The following is a 20774-nucleotide window of genomic DNA, read 5'->3' on the forward strand; positions in this document are numbered from 1 at the left end:
GGGAAGGAGGGAGGGAGGGAGGGAAGGAGAGAAGGAGGGAGGGAGGGAGGGAGGGAGGGAGAAAGGAGAGAGAAAGCAGGTAGAGAGAGAGAGAGGGAGGAGGGGAGGGAAGGAGGAAGGAAGGAAGGAAGGAAGGAAGGAAGGAAGGAAGGAAGGAAGGAAGGAAGGAAGGAAACAAAAAAACAAAGAAACAAAGGAAGAATGAAAGCAGGCAAGCAGGCCATCAGACCCCAAGCCAAGCCAAGAAATGAGAATTTGAATTGTAGCACTGTTCAGACTCCAGAAGGAAGCACAAAGAGCTGGTGGCTGAACCTGGGGCAATGAGAGAGAACCCACTATGATCTCATCTCTTTTCTCTGAGCCAAACTTTGGTGATATAGGAAAAAAAATGAAAAAATAACAGCCACAGAAATGGTGGCAGTGGTTCCCTAACTGTGACCCTCCCAGTTCCACATCTGAAAGGAGGGCTGTCCACCCGTCCTGGAAGCATCATAATCACTGTTTTTATTTCGTTATTTTCTTTTACACTCATGCACATCACACTGTCAATAGAAACAGTGCTCATCGAGTGTTTTTCCTCAGCATCCCTCTGGTTGCCACGGGCCCATTTCACAGAGAAGAGAAGTGACTTTTCCAAGGTCTCCTAGCCTGTAGCCCGTCCCCACCGAAGCTTGTCTATTGTCATCTGTCCAGGGATCTTCCAGGTTCAAGATGAGTCCATCTAGAATACATGCAGAGCAGAGCCTGGGAGACCTCACTCACCCCTGATCCTTGTTCCTCTCACTCTCATCCTTGGGCCCATCTTCCGGGCCCCAGTGAGGGCTGGCTGCCATGATACAATGTAGGACCAGGTGGGCACCAGTTTAATAAGAGCCTCAAATAAGTCCCTTGCTTCTGACAAAACAAGCCATCTGCAGCAAAGCGCTCCCAGACACAGCTCCCTTCCTCAAGTGTGTGCAGTGGTGATTCTGGCTGCGTAATCGCTATGGCAATAAAAGAGAGAATCACTGGGTTTAATGGCTATATGCAGCAGCTAGGACATCTGGTAATATGAGGTAAAACAAGCCCTTCTGGCATTCCAGAGGTGCTTCTGGGAGCCCAGTCCTCTGGCACCCCTTAACCCAGTTAGTAAAATTAATATAAGAAACAAAAAGTAACTGTTGTCCATTATTATTTTATTCTAAAAGAAAAAAAAACTTTTCTTCATGCTGTTTTTAATCCAAAAGAAAGCATTTTACAATAGGACCAGGGTCTTTATCCTGAAACCCCAGGTGAGTTTGAGGCCCTCTGATGAGAGTTATGGATAGCAATTAGTGAGGTGGGGTCTGTCTGAATCACCCACCAAGCATCCATAGTGACAGTAGCAAGCTGATCTCAAAGCTCCAGGGCTATTTGGAGATGTTCTGTGAAGACAAGATGCCTCTGGACTTCCATCGGCCTCAGCTCTCTCATCTTTAAAATTAAAAGGTCGATGGTTCCTCTCACTGTTCCTGACCTTGCAGGGCCTGACAAGACATGACACTGGCAGAAATGTCTTCAGTCAGCGGAAGGCTGGACTCTGGAAGTGGCTGTTATGAATGTAAAGCCCCAGGTGCTCCCAGAGTTTAGATTCATCACCCCACTGTACAGAGGTAGAAACAGACTAGGAGAGGCAAAGCCACCTGGCTGATTGGTGTCGAGACAAGATTCTCAGGAATCTCTCACAGTGCCACCACAAGCCACCTGCCCTGAGCTCAGAGGAGTCTTGGCAGAGGAAACAGCAGCATTGAAACATTCACACTCCAATGCAAATCGCCTTGACAGTCACCTCCCTCTCAGAGCCTCAGTTTCTCCTCTATAGATAGGAGCCTGACAGGAGTATCCTTCTCAGAAGAGACTGGGATAAACACTCTAGCAGTGTTTCTTGACCTGTCGATCATGTGACCCCTTTTAGGTGTCGCATATCAGATATTTGTATCATGATTTGTAACAGTAGCAACATCACAGTTGTGAAGTAGTGAGGAGACAAAGGGTTATAGTATTAGAAAGGTTGAGAACCACTGCATTGCATGAAGGCATGGAGACCATGTAAACCTAGAGCCTGCCTGGTAACCTTGGCAGTAGATGCCATGGGTAGACAGCCTTCTCCCACCCCTTCTGAGGGACCAAAGCTATAGGAAATGTCAGTGGATGACGCAGGCCTAGTAGACAGGAAGGTACAGCTGAAAGCAGGTGCCTCAGGCAAGAAGAAGCAGCATTCATGCATGCCCGCAGTGGCCCAGGCTGGGGCCGGGGTTCCCAGGCAGCATTGATGGCAGGTAGAAACCCTCACACCCAGCCCTTCCCCTGCACTGGGCAGCACTGGGCCCTGGTATGACCAGTAGCACTCAGTATAGGCCCTGGCTCTTGCTAGCCTGTCTGTGAAGCTGAGCTGCTGCTTAAGGACTCCTTCCTCCCAAGACCAAGCCATTCCCCACAGACCTTCAGTGACCATTTCTGGGGACCTCTTACTCACCCTATGCCCTGTACACTCTACAGGATGTTAGGCAGGGGTGTCCTTGGTGTCTAGCATCATATCCTTTAGAAGAATAGTCTGCCTCACCCAGCCCAAAACAAGGGACAAAGGGACATGTTGACCTCCATTCCTCTCCATTCTAGGAAATTGATCTCTCTCTCTCTCTCTCTCTCTCTCTCTCTCTCTCTCTCTCTCTCTCTCTCTCTCTCTCTTTCTCTCTCTCTCTCTCTAATAAAAGTGATGTAGCTAAAAGGTGAGCCAGCAGGATCATGAGTTCCAGGCCAGCCTAAGACACTTAGCAAGACCTTGTCTCAAAAACAAAACATAAAGGGGCTGGGGTTATAGCACAGTGGTGGAGCATCTGCCTAGTATATACAATGCCTAGATTCCAATCCTATTTCTGCAAAGGGATGGGAGGGGGAAAAGGAAGAGAGGGAGGGAGGGAGGAAGGAAAGACTGAACATTTCCCTTTTCCTCCTTTCATCCATAAGCATCATGCCAGGCTCAGTTTGGGAGTCTGGGAGCCTCCCTCAGATTTCGGTGTGCACTCTGGTTCCTTTTACTTTCCAGCTCATTCTTTTCATTATAAAACACTGCAGGCCAAGGTTATTCCAACAGAAACGCCCCCACAACCAGCCCCAAAGAGAACCAAGAGCCCTTCCACCCCCACAACCTCTGTGGCTAACACGATGGCCAGGCTGGCCTTCATTCCAGATCTCCTCAGCATCCCTGAGCACCTTAGCCCTTCCTGTCTGTGACATGAGTGTCTGTGGTCTGTTGCGTCCTCGTGATGACCCGTGCTGCCTGTTGTTTGTTGAAATTCTCTGTTGTGTAGGTAAAATGCAGGATGGCAGTGCTGACGGCAGCCAGAGCAAAGGTAACTGCAGCCATGGGGCTAGAGTCACACAGAGATAGGGATGTACTGGGGCCAGAGGCAGACACACACACCTGTGGGGAGCTCTGGCATCTCTTGGGGTATAGTCATGATTCTCATTATACTGGGTAAGATAAAGAGGTGTCATAGTGAGGTAGAGGATATACCAGGGTTAAGATCTCCCAAGCCTACCTATCAGCTTGGATCTGGAAGTTGGCTCTTAGAGACTACTACAGGTGGAGGGTGGGCTGGCCTCTGCTCAAAAGAGCCGTAGGTCCTTCTGTCCATCCCATAATGACAAGGATCCCTTGACTGGAGATGGGGACTTGACACTTGTGCCTGGGACACCGTACTTACTTTTTAAGCCATGCTGTGTGTCCTTACTATGGCTAACTCCCTAGCAACCCAACAACTTGGCCTCAAGGATACCCAGGGGAGCCCTTCTCTTTCTGTCTGATTGTGAGAGAGTCAAGGGTCTATTTAGGGTGGAGTCTTGGTTCAGCCCTGTCCTGCTGGGAATCTCAAATGTATCTCTGATCCCAGGTGCTACTGGGACCCAGACACTGCAGCTGGAAGGGGCAGGTCCTAGCTGAGGCTTCTTTGCCAGCCATGCAGGGCCCAGATGGGGCAATCAGCATTTCTACTGGGCAGGCAGGGTGGGTGCTAAGCATCCTGGCCTATAGGCTAACCTGCATGTGTGTGTCTATGTGCATATGCATGCTCTGCCCCTACAGCCAAGCAGCAGGACGGGGCAGCTGCTATGGAGATGCAGCCTCTGAAGAGCGCGGAGGGCGGTGATGCAGATGACAAGAAGAAAGCCAACATGCACAAGAAAGAGAAGTCGGTGCTTCAGGGCAAGCTCACCAAGCTGGCTGTGCAGATAGGCAAGGCGGGTGAGTTCACAGCAGGGACCTCCCTTCCGACGACCACTGCCCCATTCTGTCCTGTCTTGATTCCAATGGTCCTGGGGGCCTGCCCTGCTCTGGATATATGAAGCCCCTCTCTGCAAACAGACTGCCACAGCTCTGAGGATTTGGGCTGGCAGCTTTCCCCCACCTCCGAGTCCCTGCCTACTCCTCTGTAAATGGGGATAAGTTTTTGTTACAGGAAGGCAGGTTGCTTTGAGAATTAAAGATGACTGTGTAGACAGGGGACCTAGCCTGTGGCTTATATAGTGGCAGACATCATACCCTGTATGGCCTATAGTTCCAGATGGCAGACTTTATCCTGAGGACAGCAGGGAAATATGGAAGAGATAACAGCAAGAGAGAGCCAGAATGGATTTGGACTTGATAATGCCCACCCTAGCTATAGTGCAGAAGGACTGAAGGGGCTGGGGGCAGCGCCAGGAGCCCATGCAGGACTTATCTGAGCTCTAGCGAGCAACCCAGGCTTCCCAACTGAGATGTTAGCTGCAGGTGATAGCTGTGGCAGTCTCCTGGCCCAGGGAACCAAGCCCAGCTGCAAGGTGAGCCCCAGACCTGCCACACAGCCTTGACCTCCCCTTGCACTGAGGATGTATGAAAGGCAAGACCTCCCACCTGGCTACTGAGGCCTCTGTAGCTGTCTCCATTTCTAATTAAAGACAGCACAGCAGGGGACAGCTGCAAATTATAGGCTCAACGGTCTATATTTAAACCTGGTGACAGCTCTCTCTGAGCTGGCTTCCCGCCCCTGCGGCTGTCAGGCAGGGATAGAGCCAGGCTCTGAAGCTCCGCAGCTGGAGCTGGGGTGGGGAGATGTGAGCCAGGGATTTCCCCCTTCCCTGCTGTTGCTGTCAGAGGCAAGCGATTCCACAGTAGCGGGTGGCACTAAGGAACCAAGAAACTAAGTGATGACAATCTCTTGGCCTCTAAGGACCTCCGTCCCCGATCCACCCTGCCAGGGATAAAGTTCACAGGCATCCTGGGCTCTGGGCTGAATGCCTGGTGGCCAGGGATTTATAGATGGGCAACTCCAAGCCGAGTCTACTAAGCAAGAAATGCAGATCAGAGATGGTGGAAAGCCAGAGTTTTGTAAATCGTGGAGAATTCCTAGTCTTTGCTTCATCTCATGGGACCTCTAGACCACAAGCGACAAGACAGGACACATCCACCATGCAGTTACCTGAGCCTTGAGACCCCATACATCAGCCAAGGGATCATGGGTATCTTTTTGGGAAGGTTTTACCCATGGACCCTTACCATTACCCCTCCTCCATCAGAGAAAGCTGGTAGGCACGGCCCCCGGAATACCTTTGTGGGCAACTGAGGCAGGTCAGAGTTAGGCAGGTAATGTTGATCTACAGCATTACCCTAGCCAGTCATTTCCCTAGCTGAGCCCCTGTTCCCTCATCCAAAAAAAATCTGTTCTCTCCAACTGGGACACTCTCCCCAAGAACAACACATATGCTTGATGTCTTTTCGCATATCACCTCCTCTAAGACGGCACCCTGGTCATGCTAGCTACAGCAGCCACATCTTCAGCCACGACTTCCTGGCATTTTGTCCTCACAGCATCAATCCGTGTCTATAATGGTGGCACATACACACTGTCTTTGTGGTTGCCAGATCTCTGTGTCCTAGATGAAGCACCACGCACCTGCCGTATCACAGGTGCCCGGAGGTGCTTGTTGAGTGAATGAGTAAAAGATTCCACCTTTCCTCTTTACAGTGTAGCAGCTGTAGAGAGCTCTTGATGTACGGATATGTTCCCTAGCCACATGTTTTTAGTGTGGCTGAGTGTCACGTGGGCAGGCAACCATGCTAGGTACTTTACCTGCATTTCCACATGAGCATTACAAAACCCCAGGAGGGAAATCTGCCCCCTATGCCTCATTGTACAGAAGAGGCAACTGAGGCTCCCTGAGAATCAAAGCAAGGCTCCCGGCCACAGAGGAAGAACAGCTAGCAGATGAGCAGAGGTCTTCCCAAGAGGCCTCCAGAAGCGGCTTAGTGAACATCTCACCCCCCCCCCACCCTCTGGAAGCCCTCTGAGCAGGTGTCTCCATGTCCCCATGTCACAGGCCTGGTAATGTCAGCCATCACAGTGATCATCTTGGTGCTCTACTTCACCGTGGACACCTTCGTGGTCAACAAGAAGCCGTGGCTGACCGAGTGCACACCTGTCTACGTACAGTACTTTGTCAAGTTCTTCATCATTGGTGTGACGGTGCTGGTGGTTGCTGTGCCCGAGGGCCTCCCTCTGGCTGTCACCATCTCACTGGCCTATTCCGTGAAGGTAAGAGAAGATGCAGTGTTGGGCACCTGAAGCAATCCCAGCTGGGGCTGTCAGGGAGCCAGGGAGGGCGTGGTGCTAGTAATTGAAGATGGGCTACAAATAGTGTGTGACTGCAACTTGGACTTGGAGAGAGTGTGTGAGCAAGTCCCCCCAGATTCAGACACCTTCAGAAGGATAATGCAAACCAAGAGCGAGGCCCTGGCCACACAGGAGCCCTCATTATTCAAGCTCAGCAAAGCATGGCTTTATGGGGATGCAACTTTGGCTGACCAGACCTTCAGAATTTTTCTCAAAAAGAAGCCAAAAATCTATACCTAATATAAACTGTCTAGATCCGTATTGACAACTCAGACTTACAAAATAAAGTGGGACTGGGATATGGCTCGGTGATAGATCACTTAACTGGCAAGCCCGAGGCTACAATACTGCAGACTGTCAAAGGTAGACATCAGTGTGCAAGCCATCACAACCCTACCCACCAAACTCAACATGCCCTAGGGCATGAGCAAAACCACACAGGAAGCTGCTACACTTCAGACAGGGGTTGTTGAAAACAGGAGGAGATTTACCAGCTGTTAAATGATGTACCACCTGGATGTTTGCTGGCCAGGTGGGACTCTAGGACCTTCCCTAAGCACCCGTGTAACCTGGCCATCAGAGAGCCTACATACTACAAATCTGGCCCAGGGTACCACTACCAGATTGTCCTACCTACTCGTGTTCTTCCTCTTCCTTGGGGTTTCCCATCCTTCTTACCCAGGGTCCCAACATCAAGCTGTCACTAAGAAGGCTTTCACTCTGAGACATTGGCAACTCAGCCAGAGGGTAAGGCGAGTGTTGGTTTCCCTGCCAGAACTTGGACTGCACCCTGTGGTGTAATTTCATATAGAGTCATCTCCCACAAGGGCAGCAAGTGGCAGTTCTGTGTAAGGGATGCAGTGTTTATCAGCCCCTCCTCTTACAGTTCTCAAAGAAACCCCCTCCCACAAACCAAAGCCCAAGCAGGTTATAACACAGTGTTCCTCAAGGGCCCAGGCTCTGCCTGCCAAAGATAACTCTTACATGACCATGATCAGGTCCCCATTGCCACACCACTGAGCTCAGAGTCTCTGTGAAGCTCAGCAAAGCTGTTTTGGGGACATCATGAACCAACAGTTTTAAGCCTGAGCATCTTCTGAAGTTTTTATCTCCAGTTTGGTCATCTCGAGTCATGTGACTGGCAAAACCACATGAGCACAGTAGTGAGCACGTAGGTACATCAGTTCCTCCCAAGAGGAATACCACACAATCCAGACATGTCATTTTAAATGCCCCAATAACTGACTTTTAAAAAATAGAGCCAGAGAACTGTCTCCATGTGTAAAGTGCTTGCCGTGTGAGTGTGAAAACCCAAGGTCAGATCCCAGCACCCACATAAAGGTCAGGCCTGGACACATGTACCTGTCACCCCAGTGCTGTGACCCCAGTTCAGGAGGGACCCACATGCAGATCCTGAAAGCTGGCCAGCCAATCTAGCTGACATGCCAATGTCTAGGTTCAGTGAGAAACCATGTCTCAAAAAACAAGGCAGAGAAGACACCTGATATCAATCTTTAGGCTCCACTTGCACCCGTATGGGCAGGTATATTGTACATATGAGTGGACTAGAAAATGTGACTAGGGGTATAGCTCAGTGGTAGGAAAGATTCCCCAGCATGCAGGTGACTCTGGATTTGATCCCCAGTACCACATAAACCGGGCATGGAACTACACAACCTGTGATCCCAATACTTGTGAACTGGGGCAGGAAAATTAGAAGTCCAAGGTCATCTTGAACACAGCAAGTTCAAGATCAGCCTGAAATACTTGAGACCTTGTCTCAAAAACAGGTAACATTAATCTTAATTATACAAATTTAACTCAAACTTACATCCAAGTTATCAACAATCCAACACATAACCAACACAAGAAATGTTACCTTTGGTTACCTGTTTGATGATGTCTTTAAAATCTAGCATCTCTCACACACTTTGGACCAGACTTTAAGTGTCCCTCATCCCCAGCAGCTACCATTGTTAGACTTCGGTGAGCATCTTGGAACAGACAACACCAGACCAAACGATTCCAAAGGGGAGGGGGCTTATTCAAGGCAGAGGGCATAGGTAGGGAGAGAAATGGGAGAAGATGGTGGAGAAAGAGGAGAGAGAGAGGAGAGAAGAGGAGGCCGGCTATGACCACATGGAGAGAGGGGGAAGGGAAGGGAGGAAGGGCGAGGAGAAGCTAGAGGCAAGAGAGTAAGAGAGTAAGAGGGAGAGGAGGAGGCAAGCAGCCCCTTTTATAGTGGGCAAGCCTACCTGGCTGTTGCCAGGTAACTGTGGGGAGGAGCATACCTGCGTGTTGCCAGATAACTGTGGAGGTGGAGTTTAGACAGAATACTAACAACCATGCCAGACAGTCCTGAGGAGAGATTTTTTATGCGTTTTGATTTGAATTTTGTTTTGTTTGTCATAGAGGTTCACTGTGCAGCCCAGGCTGGCCTTGAACTTAACAACAATCCTCCTGCCTCTATCTCCCAAGTGCTGGAATGTGTCACCACACCTAGCTTCCAAAGAGATTCTTAAAGGGCCAATGCTCCTTCAGTAGGGCAGGTGGACTGGTGTGTGGAATGAGCCAGACTGCCAGGTTAGGCTGAGCTGGTAGGTTAGGTGGAGCTGGTAGGCTTGGTGAAGCTGGGCTCAAACTCGTCTTCATTCACCACACAGGTAATCTTGCTCAGTTCACTTTGCCTGGAATTTATCAATTGTAAAGTGGATTTCCAGGCTCCTCCCAGGTCTATAAGGATCTTGGGATTCTTATAGAACAATACCAGAAAATACACTGGAAAGCATGTTGCAAACACAGATTGCCATTGACCAGACACTCACTGTACACTTATTGGAGCTACTATGGAAAATTATATGAAAGGAAACACAATAGCCTTTTATCCTACCAGTATTCCATTTTAGTAACATAAGTATCTATTTAAATGGTCCAATTGTATTCTTTTAACCTTGTAATAGAGGGTTACTGCTGGCAGACAAGAATGAAGGAAACCAAATCCATAGGCGCAGACTCCACTTGATTTTGCCCTAGGAACAAATTCCTGTGACATGGGGTCAACACGTCAGCAAGGCCTGTCTGAGAATGATGTCATTTTCATTTTTTGAGGGAGAATCTAGGAGAAGTTAGGAGTATAGAACTGGGTCAGAAGAAAAGGTACATAGAAGGAAATAAATCCTAATTGGTCCAGTAGGATGGTACTACAAATTTAAAAAGAAAAAGATGTTGATAAGTGAGACGTGCATTTTCTCTTGTATTGTACGTGTAGTAATTTACATGCATCTTCTTTTGTATTACACTAGTGCATGCATGTGTGTGTGTGCATGCATGGATGCATGCATGTCACAGGGCACTTTGGGAGTCAGAGGATAACTTAGAGAGTCAGTTCTTGCCTTCCACCATCTGAGTCACAGCAAGTGACAATCTGCTGGGCCATCTGACTAGCCTTTAATTTTCCCTTTTCTCTCTCTCTGTCTCTCGTGTGTGTGTGTGTGTGTGTGTGTGTGTGTGTGTGTGTGTGTGTGTTAATTGGGGGTTACAGAGATGGTTCTGTGGGTAACAGTGTTCGATGTGTGTGAGCCCGAGGACCTGAGTTCAGACTCTCAGTGCCCATGTAAACAGCTGTGTGTGCATGTATCCCTACCCCGCCCCCACACTTAGAGCAGGCAAACTGGAAGGTGACTGGGGCTTCCTGACCAGACAGTCTAGCCAAAAACGCAGAGAGCTCCAGGTTCAGGGAGAGACTCTGTCTCAAGTAGGTAGAGCAGAGAGCCACACAGGAGGCTCCTTTGACTATCTCACACATACGCAGGTGACACTCACACACATAAACACACACACTCAAATTCACACACAAACATGGTTTTATTATGCACACTATAGTAAGTGTTCATCACAGAAATGGTGACTTGAAGAAGTCAATAAAAGTCTTCTCTATCACCTAGTGACAATGACATTATTATTTTCAGATTTTTACAGATATTTCCCTGTATCTATAAGCACATATCTATCCTAAATCTATCTACTTAGGGTGAAATTGGTGGACTTCTCAGCAAGCAGCAGGAAAGCCTTTGAGAAATTCAGAACCAAATGAGGAGAGGCTACTTACAGTAAGCTAGGAATAATTAGGGATAGCCCAGCTTTATTCTTTTACATCTTTTCTACTATTTTTCCCATAAAGAATGTAGATGAGGAGGCTGGAGAGATGGCTCAGAGGTTAAGAGCACTGGTTGCTCTCCCAGAAGGCTCAGCTTCAGCACCCCCACGGTAGTTTACAATTATCTGTAACTCCAGTCCCAGGGCCTCTGAGGCCCTCTTCTGACCTCTGTGGATATCAGGCACTTATGTGGTTCAGGTAAAACTTTCATACACAGCCGGGCAGTGGTGGCGCACCCCTTTGATCCCAGCACTTGGGAGGCAGAGGCAGGCGGATTTCTGAGTTTGAGGCCAGCCTGGTCTACAGAGTGAGTTCCAGGACAGCCAGGGCTACAAGAGAAACCCTGTCTCGAAAAACCTAAAAGAAAAAAGAAAAAAAAAAAAACAACTTTCATACACATAAACTAAATAAATCTTTTTTTTAATGGTTTTGTTTTTATAAATACAGATGAAGCCAGGTATGGTTGTGCACACCTGTAATGTCAGCACTTAGGAGACAGAGACAGGAGGATCATGAGTTCAAGGTTATCCTTGGCTGGATTGCTAGCCCCAGGTCAACCTGTGCAGCATGAGACCCTGTTCCCAAAATAGAAAATGAGTGACTTGTGTGGTGAAAATTAATAAATTCAGATATCAAAATTTAAATGGTCCAAATGATTAATTAAAAAGGAGACTCACATGCGAGGCTAAAGAAGCCCAGAGATCATTTGCCCACACAGAAGGTTAAAAGGAGGCTGAGGTCCAGGAGTCCCCTCACTGTCTCTCTCTTCCTCTTGGTTTCCCTCTCACTTATCCACTCTCTAGAAAATGATGAAGGACAACAACCTGGTACGCCACCTGGATGCCTGTGAGACCATGGGCAATGCCACAGCCATCTGCTCGGACAAAACGGGCACGCTGACCACCAACCGCATGACCGTGGTACAGGCCTATGTCGGTGATGTTCACTACAAGGAGATCCCTGATCCCAGCTCCATCAATGCCAAAACGTTGGAGCTGCTGGTCAACGCCATTGCCATCAACAGCGCCTACACCACCAAGATCCTCGTAAGTAGTCATGGGAGCATCCTCCATAGCAGGGCACCTGGGTCAGCTGCTGATTCTGAGCGGCTCACAAAAGAGGCAGCTCGGCTTGGCCTTCTACTAGTGTGGCCGCAATGTGTGTGAAACCAAAAGAAACTGTTGTTGTTGTCGTTGTCGTCGTTGTTCATTGATGATTGCTGTGACTTACATACTTATTTTTTAAATCCTGCCATTGACCCCTTCAACACACACACACACACACACACACTTTAAAAAACAAATAAGTAAACACCTTTTTTGAGACATGATTTCAGTACACAGCCCTGGCCCGAGACTCAAAACTCTGCCTGCCTCTGCCTCCTGAGTGCTAGGATCAAAGGTGTGTGCCACCACATCCAGCCATAATTGGTTAGCCTTTGCCACGTATCTAACTACTTCAAGTCAGAGCTTCAGACAGCTGTATAGAGTCTGCATTCTGTGCAACCAGACTCCAGGCTCCCATTGATTCAATCAGTGCTGGCTCTGAAGTATGAAGAGGACTCGGAAGATGGTGTAGGTGGAGCAATTGTCTTACATACGCACGGCCCTGAGTTCAAAACTCCAACACACTTTTTAAACGCCAGGTCTATGGGCCAGTGAGGCAGCTCACTGAGTTAAAGGAGCTTGCTGCCAAGCCCAACCAGCATGTTCACTCTCCAGTCCTCTTACAGCAAAAAGAGAGAACAGACTCCAAACATTATCCCCTGACCTCCACATGCAGGCCATGGCATACACAGGCGGGGTGCGGGTGAGCACACCTATAACCCCAGCACTGGGGTCCCTGGGGCTCAGTGGCCAGCAGCCTAGCCTGCTTATCAAGCTCCAGGACAGTGAGAGATGCCATCTCAAAAAGCATGGAGGAGGACTCCTGAGGAAAACACCTGGTGTCATCTGGCTGTCAGCATATGTGTGTGTATCTGCACATCTGCCTGCACACATGCCGTCACCCACGCACACCAATGCACAAACACAAAAATAAGTACATCAGAGCCTGGGCCCTGACAGCCTCCTTTCAAGCCAAGTTTGGTGACCTGTTCTCAGTAATCCAGCTAAAGACCAACTAAGAGAGAAAAGCAGAAAGTGGGGAGACTTATTCCCTGTAGGCACATCAGGAAGAGCAAAGAGATCTAGAAACTTCACCCCATGCTCATCTTCAGGGTCCTGACATGAGGTTCATATTTAAAGGGCAGAGGGTGTATAACTAAACAGCCCTGCGCTGAGTTGCATGGACATTGAAGATCTGCAGGCTTTATTTCTTGTCCTTACATCCTAACTGCAGAAAAATAGCCATTTCTTAGCATTTACCCTGTGCTGGGTCTCAGTCATCAAGAGAGGGATTGAAATGGGTTCCGCATGGGTTCTACTGTGCCATTTCATCTGTGCGCCGTGAGCATCTGTGGGTTTGGCAGGAGACCTTGACCCTGTGGGTAGACACTGAGCATCCAAGCTGAGCCTCATCCCACCTCTCTTGGCCTTCCTCATGGATGTGCTTATAATCTATGTTCTATGGGTGTGTGGAGAGGTATGGGAGAGAGGATATCTCAGCGGGCCCATGCTGAGACATCCCTTCCCCATGAGGGACCAGCCGCACGATGGTATAGTATAGAAAAGAGTTTATTCAGGGCATGGGGAGGGGAGTTAAGAGGGTAGAAGAGGTAGAGAGAAGGAGAGAGAGTAGAGAAGTAGAGGCTGGCCATGAGCACGTGGAGAGAGGAGGAAGGGAAGGGGGAAGGGGCAAGGGGAGAGAGGGGGAGCAAGAAGGCAAGAGAGCAGGAGATCAAGAGAGAGCAAGAGCGGGAGAAGGGGGCAAGCAGCCCCTTTTATAGTGGGCCAGGCCTACCTGGCTGTTGTCAGGTAACTGCAGGGAGGAGCATACCCGGCTATTGCCAGGTAACTATGAGGGTGGAGTTTAGACAGAATGCTAACACTCATGCCTCTCAGTTCAGGTGGACAGCTGTGCTGATAGGGACGGGTAGCACTAGGCCCAGGCTAATTTAGCTCTGCTCTACAGCTGTTGCCTCCCCTGCTGGGTTAGTCAGGTCTAGTCAGAATGGCAGCAGGGAACTGAAACTCCAGAGAGCCTGGCTAGGATCTGCCGCTATGGTATTTGTCATATTGGGTTGGTCAGTGTATGTGCATCAGGAGATTAGTCTGAATGGGGTGGTCAATGCCGCTCTCATAGGGAAGTGCTAGGGAAAGCCTGGGTTCAGAGAGAGGAATCAGGGTGATCATTTCACAAGGGTGCCTCTCAGAGGATGCTGTCATTCCTGGTTACAGAAACATCCCCCCTGCACCACCACCCCCATGAGAAGTAACTCCCTGTCTCAGCTAACTGGCCTGTGCTGAGATCCCTGCTTGGTTGAGAAGCACTGGTGGCCTCTTGGTAGTTAACAAGACTTCTCTCATGCAGATGTTCTCTGTTGCCCAGCTGTAGGGTGTTTCTGTGCAGCTGAGAAACCCTTCAAATGCACTGGAAACCTGACCTCCCCTCCTGTCCCAGAGGGGTGCATCAGCGTGACTCAGTAGGAGCCACCAGAAGTGCTTTGTTATTGAGGAGCCTGAGAGTCAGCAGCAGTGGGCCGGAGCAGGTGAAGGAAGGAGGAGGCAGCTTCTGCACTCCCACCAGCCGAGCAGCCATCCCTGCCATGCTGGGACTGCAGGCTAAGGGAAGCAAAGTGACAAGGGGGGGGGGGGGAAGTAGGTCGGAGGGCATGTGTAATGGAACACCGAGGGGGAAAGGATACCAAAAATGACAACATCCATATCTCCTTTTCCCCAATTCGGAAGCAAGGGAGATTAGTGAAGCTTTATTTCTTTCCCAGAGCTTTCCAAAACTAAGGCGACACTGCTTATGATTTTGTCCTGTATATTTGGCAGAGAGGAGCAGGAAGTCCCAGAGCAGGGTGGTGGAGGGTGGCCATGCGGGCACAGCCCCATGGAGTGGGCTTGGAATGAGATCCCTGTGTGTCCTTTATAGTCAGGAGTGTTGGGGATCTGTCTAGAGGACTGCAGGGAAGCCTCTGGCTACAGTGGTGAATCTCCGTGGAGCAGTAATTTAGAGGTTGGTAGGGAACTCGGGTGGTGTCATTAGATAAGATGGGCTGTAGCTGTGTGTAGGTGGCATCAAGGTCGGAAGTCACCAGTCTGCCCAGGGTGAAGGTGCAGCTGCCAAGGCTGGGGAAGAAGCCATGTTAACTAGAGGGTCAGAGTCTACATACTGGCAGGCCAGGTTTGCCCCGTCATCCTCAGGAGTCCAGTCAAAGACAAACTTAGTAGAGGAAAGCAGGAGAGGAGACGTTCGTCCAATGTGGCCATATTGAGAAGCGAAGAAAAAGGAGGCCCGGTCCTACCCCAAGCCCTGACATGAGGTTTGTTTAATAGAAGGCAAAGGGTAGTATTCATAGTTAGATAGCCCTGGTCAGGGAGTCATCCCCCCCACCACTCCCATCAGAGATCCATCATTGTCTGGGCTCCAGCCTTTCATGCAAGGGTCTGACAAGTCAGAACTGTGTGCGATCTTTTTCAGAAAACAACTCCCGCACCCCCTGGCTAGCATCGGGCTTCGGCCTTTTTCTTCTCATAGTCTAAGAATCCTGGAGAAATTTCCAGTTTCTTCACATGTGTCATAGTTTGATAAGCCAAAGGGAGGGGCACATGTGTCCCTATAGAACAATGGTTCTCAACCTATGGGTCATGACACCTTTGGGGATTGAAGGACAGATATCCTGAATATCAGATATTTGCATTACAATTGATAACAGTAGCAAAATTGCAATTATGAAATAATAATGAAAATACTTTTATGGTTGGGAGTCACCACAACATGAGGAACTGTATAAAAGGAGACAGCATTAGGAAAGTTGGAGACCACTGCTTTGGAATATCTTCATTCTCACCAGAACCCAGGACCTGGGGTACTAGATTTGTAACACAACTCAGGAGGTCATTTACCTCTTGGGCATCAGGTTCCCTTGCTGTGTCACAAAGTTTGGCACCCAAGGACCCCTGTGCCTATCTTTCTGGGTCTTTCCAAAACAATGCTCTCTGTCCGTACAGTCTCTCTTTGCCATGGCCTAACATCCATTATCATTGGAGCTAATGGTATACGTGGGTAGTGGTTAAGATGCCTATTCTGGCCTGGCTTCAAACCCCTCTCTAACGGTGTGAATGAAGAAAGTTCTTCAATTTCTCTACTCCTCAGTGTCTCAGGGGGAAAGATTGGATTGTGGGAGGCAGCGAGTTTGTGAGTGGCAGGTGCCAGCTCAAGACCTGGCATGCAATAGAACTGCTGTCAGGATTCATCAGTGAGTCACCTCACTAAGAGCACTCCACAGAGCACTCCATTGGTAATAAAGCAGAGGCTGAGAAACAATCAGACACTGGGCATTGCTCTGGTCACCAAGGGATCTTTCCCAAACCCTGACAGGCAGCTAGAGGCAAAACCAGGCCTTAAAGATACCTGCTCCATCAGAAGGCCCATATTAGAAGCTCCAACCAACATACCCCACCCCCTGTGCTGGGCTCGGAAACGGCCTGGAGTTCAGAGGGTCAGCTTCACACCTAGGCCCTTCCATCCACATAAGGCTAAGGGTATCTTGGGAGTTCCTTTCCTGGTCCGGGTGAACCCCAAGAAGAGATAAAAGTCCATTGTCTTCACTGGTTTCCATTGCTGTGATAAAACACTATGACCAGAGGCAACTTGGGAAGGAAAGGGTTTATTCAGCTTACTTCCTGGTAACAGCCCACCACTGAAGGAAGTCAAGGCAGAAACTGATGCAGAGGCCATGGAGGGGTACTGCTCACTGGCTTGCTCACTCCTGGCTTGCTCATCCTGCTTTCTAATAGAACCCAGGACCACCAGCTCCTACCATGTGCTGGCCCTCCCCACATTAATCATTAAGAAAATGAACTACTCCGAGCAGTGGTGGCACACGCCTTTAATCCCAGCACTTGGGAGGCAGAGGCAGGCGGATTTCTGAGTTCGAGGCAAGCCTGGTCTACAGAGTGAGTTCCAGGACAGCCAGGACTACACAGAGAAACCCTGTCTCGAAAACAAACAAACAAACAAACAAAAAACAAAAAAGAAAAGAAGATGAACTATACATACACCTGTAGGCCAACTTTATGAAGGCACTTTTTTCAACTGAAAGTCCCTTTTCCCAAGCCAGGTATGGTGATACATACCTTTAAATCCAGCCCTCAGGAGGCAGAAGCAGATGGATCTCTGAGTTCAAGGCCAGCCTGGTCTACAGAATTTGTTCCAGGATAGCCAGAGCTATACAGAGAAACCCTGTCTTTTAAAAACAAAAAACAAAGACATGAAAAGTTTCTCTTCTCAAATGACATCTGTCCATGTCAAATTAAAACTACCCAGCACATGCATCTACCCTACAAGCCAAGGTTGATGCTCCACACTGAAGGACAGACTGAAACATGCAAAAGGACACGGCAGGAAAGATACGGTGTCTCTCCACTGGGACTGGGATTAAATCTTGGCTAAGGACACAGGGCCCTGGCCAGGGCATGACCCCTACATGCTGTTCAACCCTCCATGTGAAAAGCTGTTCTGTGTCCTTGGTGTCTCCTGACGGCTGTATGCTCCTTGACAGTGAACAGCAGTTAAGTAACCTCTGGTCCACTGGAATAGATGACTGAGAAATAGATGGAGGTGGGATAAGTGACTTCACAGGGAAATAAATGTATGATCGGTGGAGTGAAGGAGAGGGAGGAAGGGAGGGAGGGAGGGAGGGAGGGAGGGAGGGAGGGAGGGAGGGAGGGAGGAAGCGAGGCTACGGGTAGGTAAGTGGATGTATGGAAGGTTGTGAGTGGACAGATGAGGGATGAATGGATTTTGATGGATGCTGAGTGGATTGATGAATCTGAGTGGGGAATGAATGGATGGATATGGTGGGCAGATGGATGGACTGTTGGATAAATGGACATACGTGTGCAGATGGATGTGCGGATGACGGATGGATGGATGGATGGATGGATGGATGGATGGATGGATGGATGCATGGATGGATGGATGGATGGATGGATGGATGCGTGGATGGATGGATGGATGGATGGATGGATGGATGGATGGATGGATGGATGGATGGATGCATGGATGGATGGATGGATGGATGGATGGATGGATGGATGCGTGGATGGATGGATGGATGGATGGATGGATGGATGGATGGATGGACGGATGCGTGGATGGATGGATGGATGGATGGATGGATGGGTGGGTGGATGGATGGATGGATGGCTAGATATGGGTTCTTCTAAGTGCATAGGTAGTTGAATGGATGTAGATGGTTAGGTAGGATAGATGTGGGAACATGAATGGTTGGATAAGGATAGATGGATAGATGGATATGGGTAGGTGGGTAGATGGTTGGAATGATGAATAGGAATCAGTGAATGTAAAACATGGATGGGTGGATGAGCATGGGTGAGTGACCGGATGGATTGAGGTGAGGAAGACTGCACAGGTGGGTGGATGTGCATAGGTGGACGGCTACACTGACCAGTGAATGAGTGAGAATGAGGTGGGAGGAGTCTCAGGAATCCCCATACCTCTTTCCATGGCAGCAAGATGTAGACGTCAACCCCAGATCCAGACGAAGGCAGCACCAGGCCTCAACTGCTGCCTCCCGACTGCTAAACTGGTCTCCTCCAAAACTGCCTTTGGATAGAGAGCTGCATTCAGTGATCCAGAGACCTCTTGATTTGCTTGTATCTTTTATTCTTTAGAAGCCAAACAAGCAGAGCCTGGGGAGCAGCTCAGCTGGTACAGTGCTCCTGTAACCACAGGCTTTTCCACCCGCACACAAGTTCCTGAAATAACGACTCTGAGAGAGTGAATTATTTATGAATAATTGCCTAGGCCAAACGCTTTGGCTTGTTCCCACTAGCTCGTAACTGAGTTATCCCATGTATTCTATTCTAATCCCCACCACGTGGTCGGTTACCTCTCCTCAGGTTCACGTGACCATCTTCCTCAGAGTTTGGGACTAATCCCTCCCACACCTGACTATCCCAGAACTCCTCTCTGTACCAGAATTTCCACCTCCCTACTCCCTGCCTAAGCTAATAGGCCAACAGGATTTTATTGACAGGGATGCTTCCATACATCACATAAGAAATTCTCTCTACATGCTCGCCCTGCACTCAGGAAGCCTCGGATTCAATCCCCAACATTGTGTGAACTAGATGTGATGCTCACACCTGTAGTCCCAGGACTCTAGAAGGTCTTAAGACAAGGATCAGAGGTTTACAGTGGCTCCTGGCCACTACATAACAGAGGGTCCCCAGAGAAGGCAGAGGAGCCCTCTGAGAGGCAGAGGGGCCATGGCATTCCAGACAAGTATAGCCCCACAGAGACCGTCAAATCTAGAGATACTCGTTCTGGAAACATGAGAATGAGAGATGAACCTCAGAATAAGGGGTTTTCAGGCCACCCATGAGTGTCTGATAGTCTCCCCAAGCCCTAATCCTCAGGAGACCCACCAAGGTACAGACAGAGGGTGTGGGGGGGCTGGGGAGGCAGGTGGGGAGGCTGGGAGAGGCTCTGCAGGGCAGCCTCAAGCTCCATCCCTTCAGAGAACAGAGCAGAGGGGGGCAGTGTTTTCCTTCCACTCTTACCGTGCATAGATACGATCTAGACTTGACCTCCAAGGAAAGCTGCATGAGTCATCTTTTTGTCACAAATTGCTTCCCTGTCTCAGAAATCCTATCAAAAGCTCTTTCCACACAGGCCTTTGCCTTTGTAGACTCCGGCTCTTTGAACCTCAAGACTTCTGGCTTCTTGTCACCCTGCCCTTCTCAGAGACACAGCCAAGTGTTCCAATGGAAATGGCTTTCCTCTGATTCAAACGGCTCTCTGCCTTCTTGGGAAGCTGCGCTCTTCCGCCCACGTTCGCTCCTGCCTTAGTGGATGCTCCTGGGCAGATGTGGGCTCTTCCAAGCCGGCAGGCCTGGTACTTAACATTTGAATATTACACAGCTGAAGCCATGTGAGAACTCAGAACCTCCATGAACTGCGGAGAGAAAATGAATCTCTCCGGAGTCCAACCCAGATCAGAAGGAATGTCGCCCTGACAAGGTCGTTTCTAAACAGATGAGCCCAGCTGTGCCTTGTTAGAAGTCCCAGGGTGCCTGTTCCTAAAATGGCTACTGTGCCACCAGACCAGGGAGCCTGAGGAACTTGCCTAGATGGTAGAAGGGGTCTACTGACTGTATCACCATGAGTTACGGGGCCAGGCTGAGGATAGGGAGGCTGAGGATAGGGAGGCTGAGGATAGAGAGGCTGAGGATAGGGAGGCTGAGGATAGGGAGGCTGAGGGAGAGTGAGGTGCCCATGGGAGGTAGAGATGCCCTTGAACCAGGTCCTGGCTTCAAAGCCAGGGTCCAGTCTATCTCCAGGGAGTCTCAGAGGCTTCTAGTCAGACCACATGCTGCAGCTAGCCTCTGGCCAAGACCTCTTCAGTGTGGAAAAACCAAGAAGGGACTTGGCAGGCGTGAAGGAGATGGTGGCTTGGGGTGGGTGAAATGATAGGAGCCACCATATTAAACTCAGCAGCAATCCTGCTTTTCATCTTTTACAAACAGGACCTCTGGGGAAAGATGTCAAGAGTAAAGGACCCCAGATGGGGATCCGAGTTCTGACAGAGCTAGTAATCCCAGCATCCAACTCTTCAGCCTGTGTTCCACACTACACACCTGAACCCTTACATCAGCACACACCTCACACTAGCACACACCAGTACACACCTCACACCAGCACATACCTCACACCAGCACACACCTCACACCAGCATATACAAGCACACACCTCACATCAGCAAGCTCACATCACCACACACCTCACACCAGCACATACAAGCACACACTTCACACCAG

General features: G+C 49.4%; 1 protein-coding gene across 4 annotated transcripts in view; it reads left to right on the forward strand.

Moving 5' to 3' along the window:
• The window catches only part of Atp2b2 (ATPase plasma membrane Ca2+ transporting 2), a 156342-nt gene that overhangs the window by 102064 nt on the left and 33504 nt on the right, over window positions 1-20774 (forward strand). For 2 of the 4 annotated variants that reach the window (XM_028788637.1, XM_028788639.1), the window contains 4 exons: window positions 3330-3371; window positions 4082-4261; window positions 6373-6587; window positions 11625-11867. In XM_028788637.1, coding sequence (XP_028644470.1) covers window positions 3330-3371; window positions 4082-4261; window positions 6373-6587; window positions 11625-11867 — 680 coding nt within the window. The remainder of the gene's footprint in view (window positions 1-3329; window positions 3372-4081; window positions 4262-6372; window positions 6588-11624; window positions 11868-20774) is intronic. The other 2 variants (XM_028788640.1, XM_028788638.1) reach the window with 1 other exon arrangement.

The sequence above is a fragment of the Grammomys surdaster genome, unplaced genomic scaffold, assembly GCF_004785775.1.
Source record: "Grammomys surdaster isolate TR1022 unplaced genomic scaffold, NIH_TR_1.0 125756, whole genome shotgun sequence".
In the NCBI taxonomy this organism is placed as follows: domain Eukaryota; kingdom Metazoa; phylum Chordata; class Mammalia; order Rodentia; family Muridae; genus Grammomys; species Grammomys surdaster.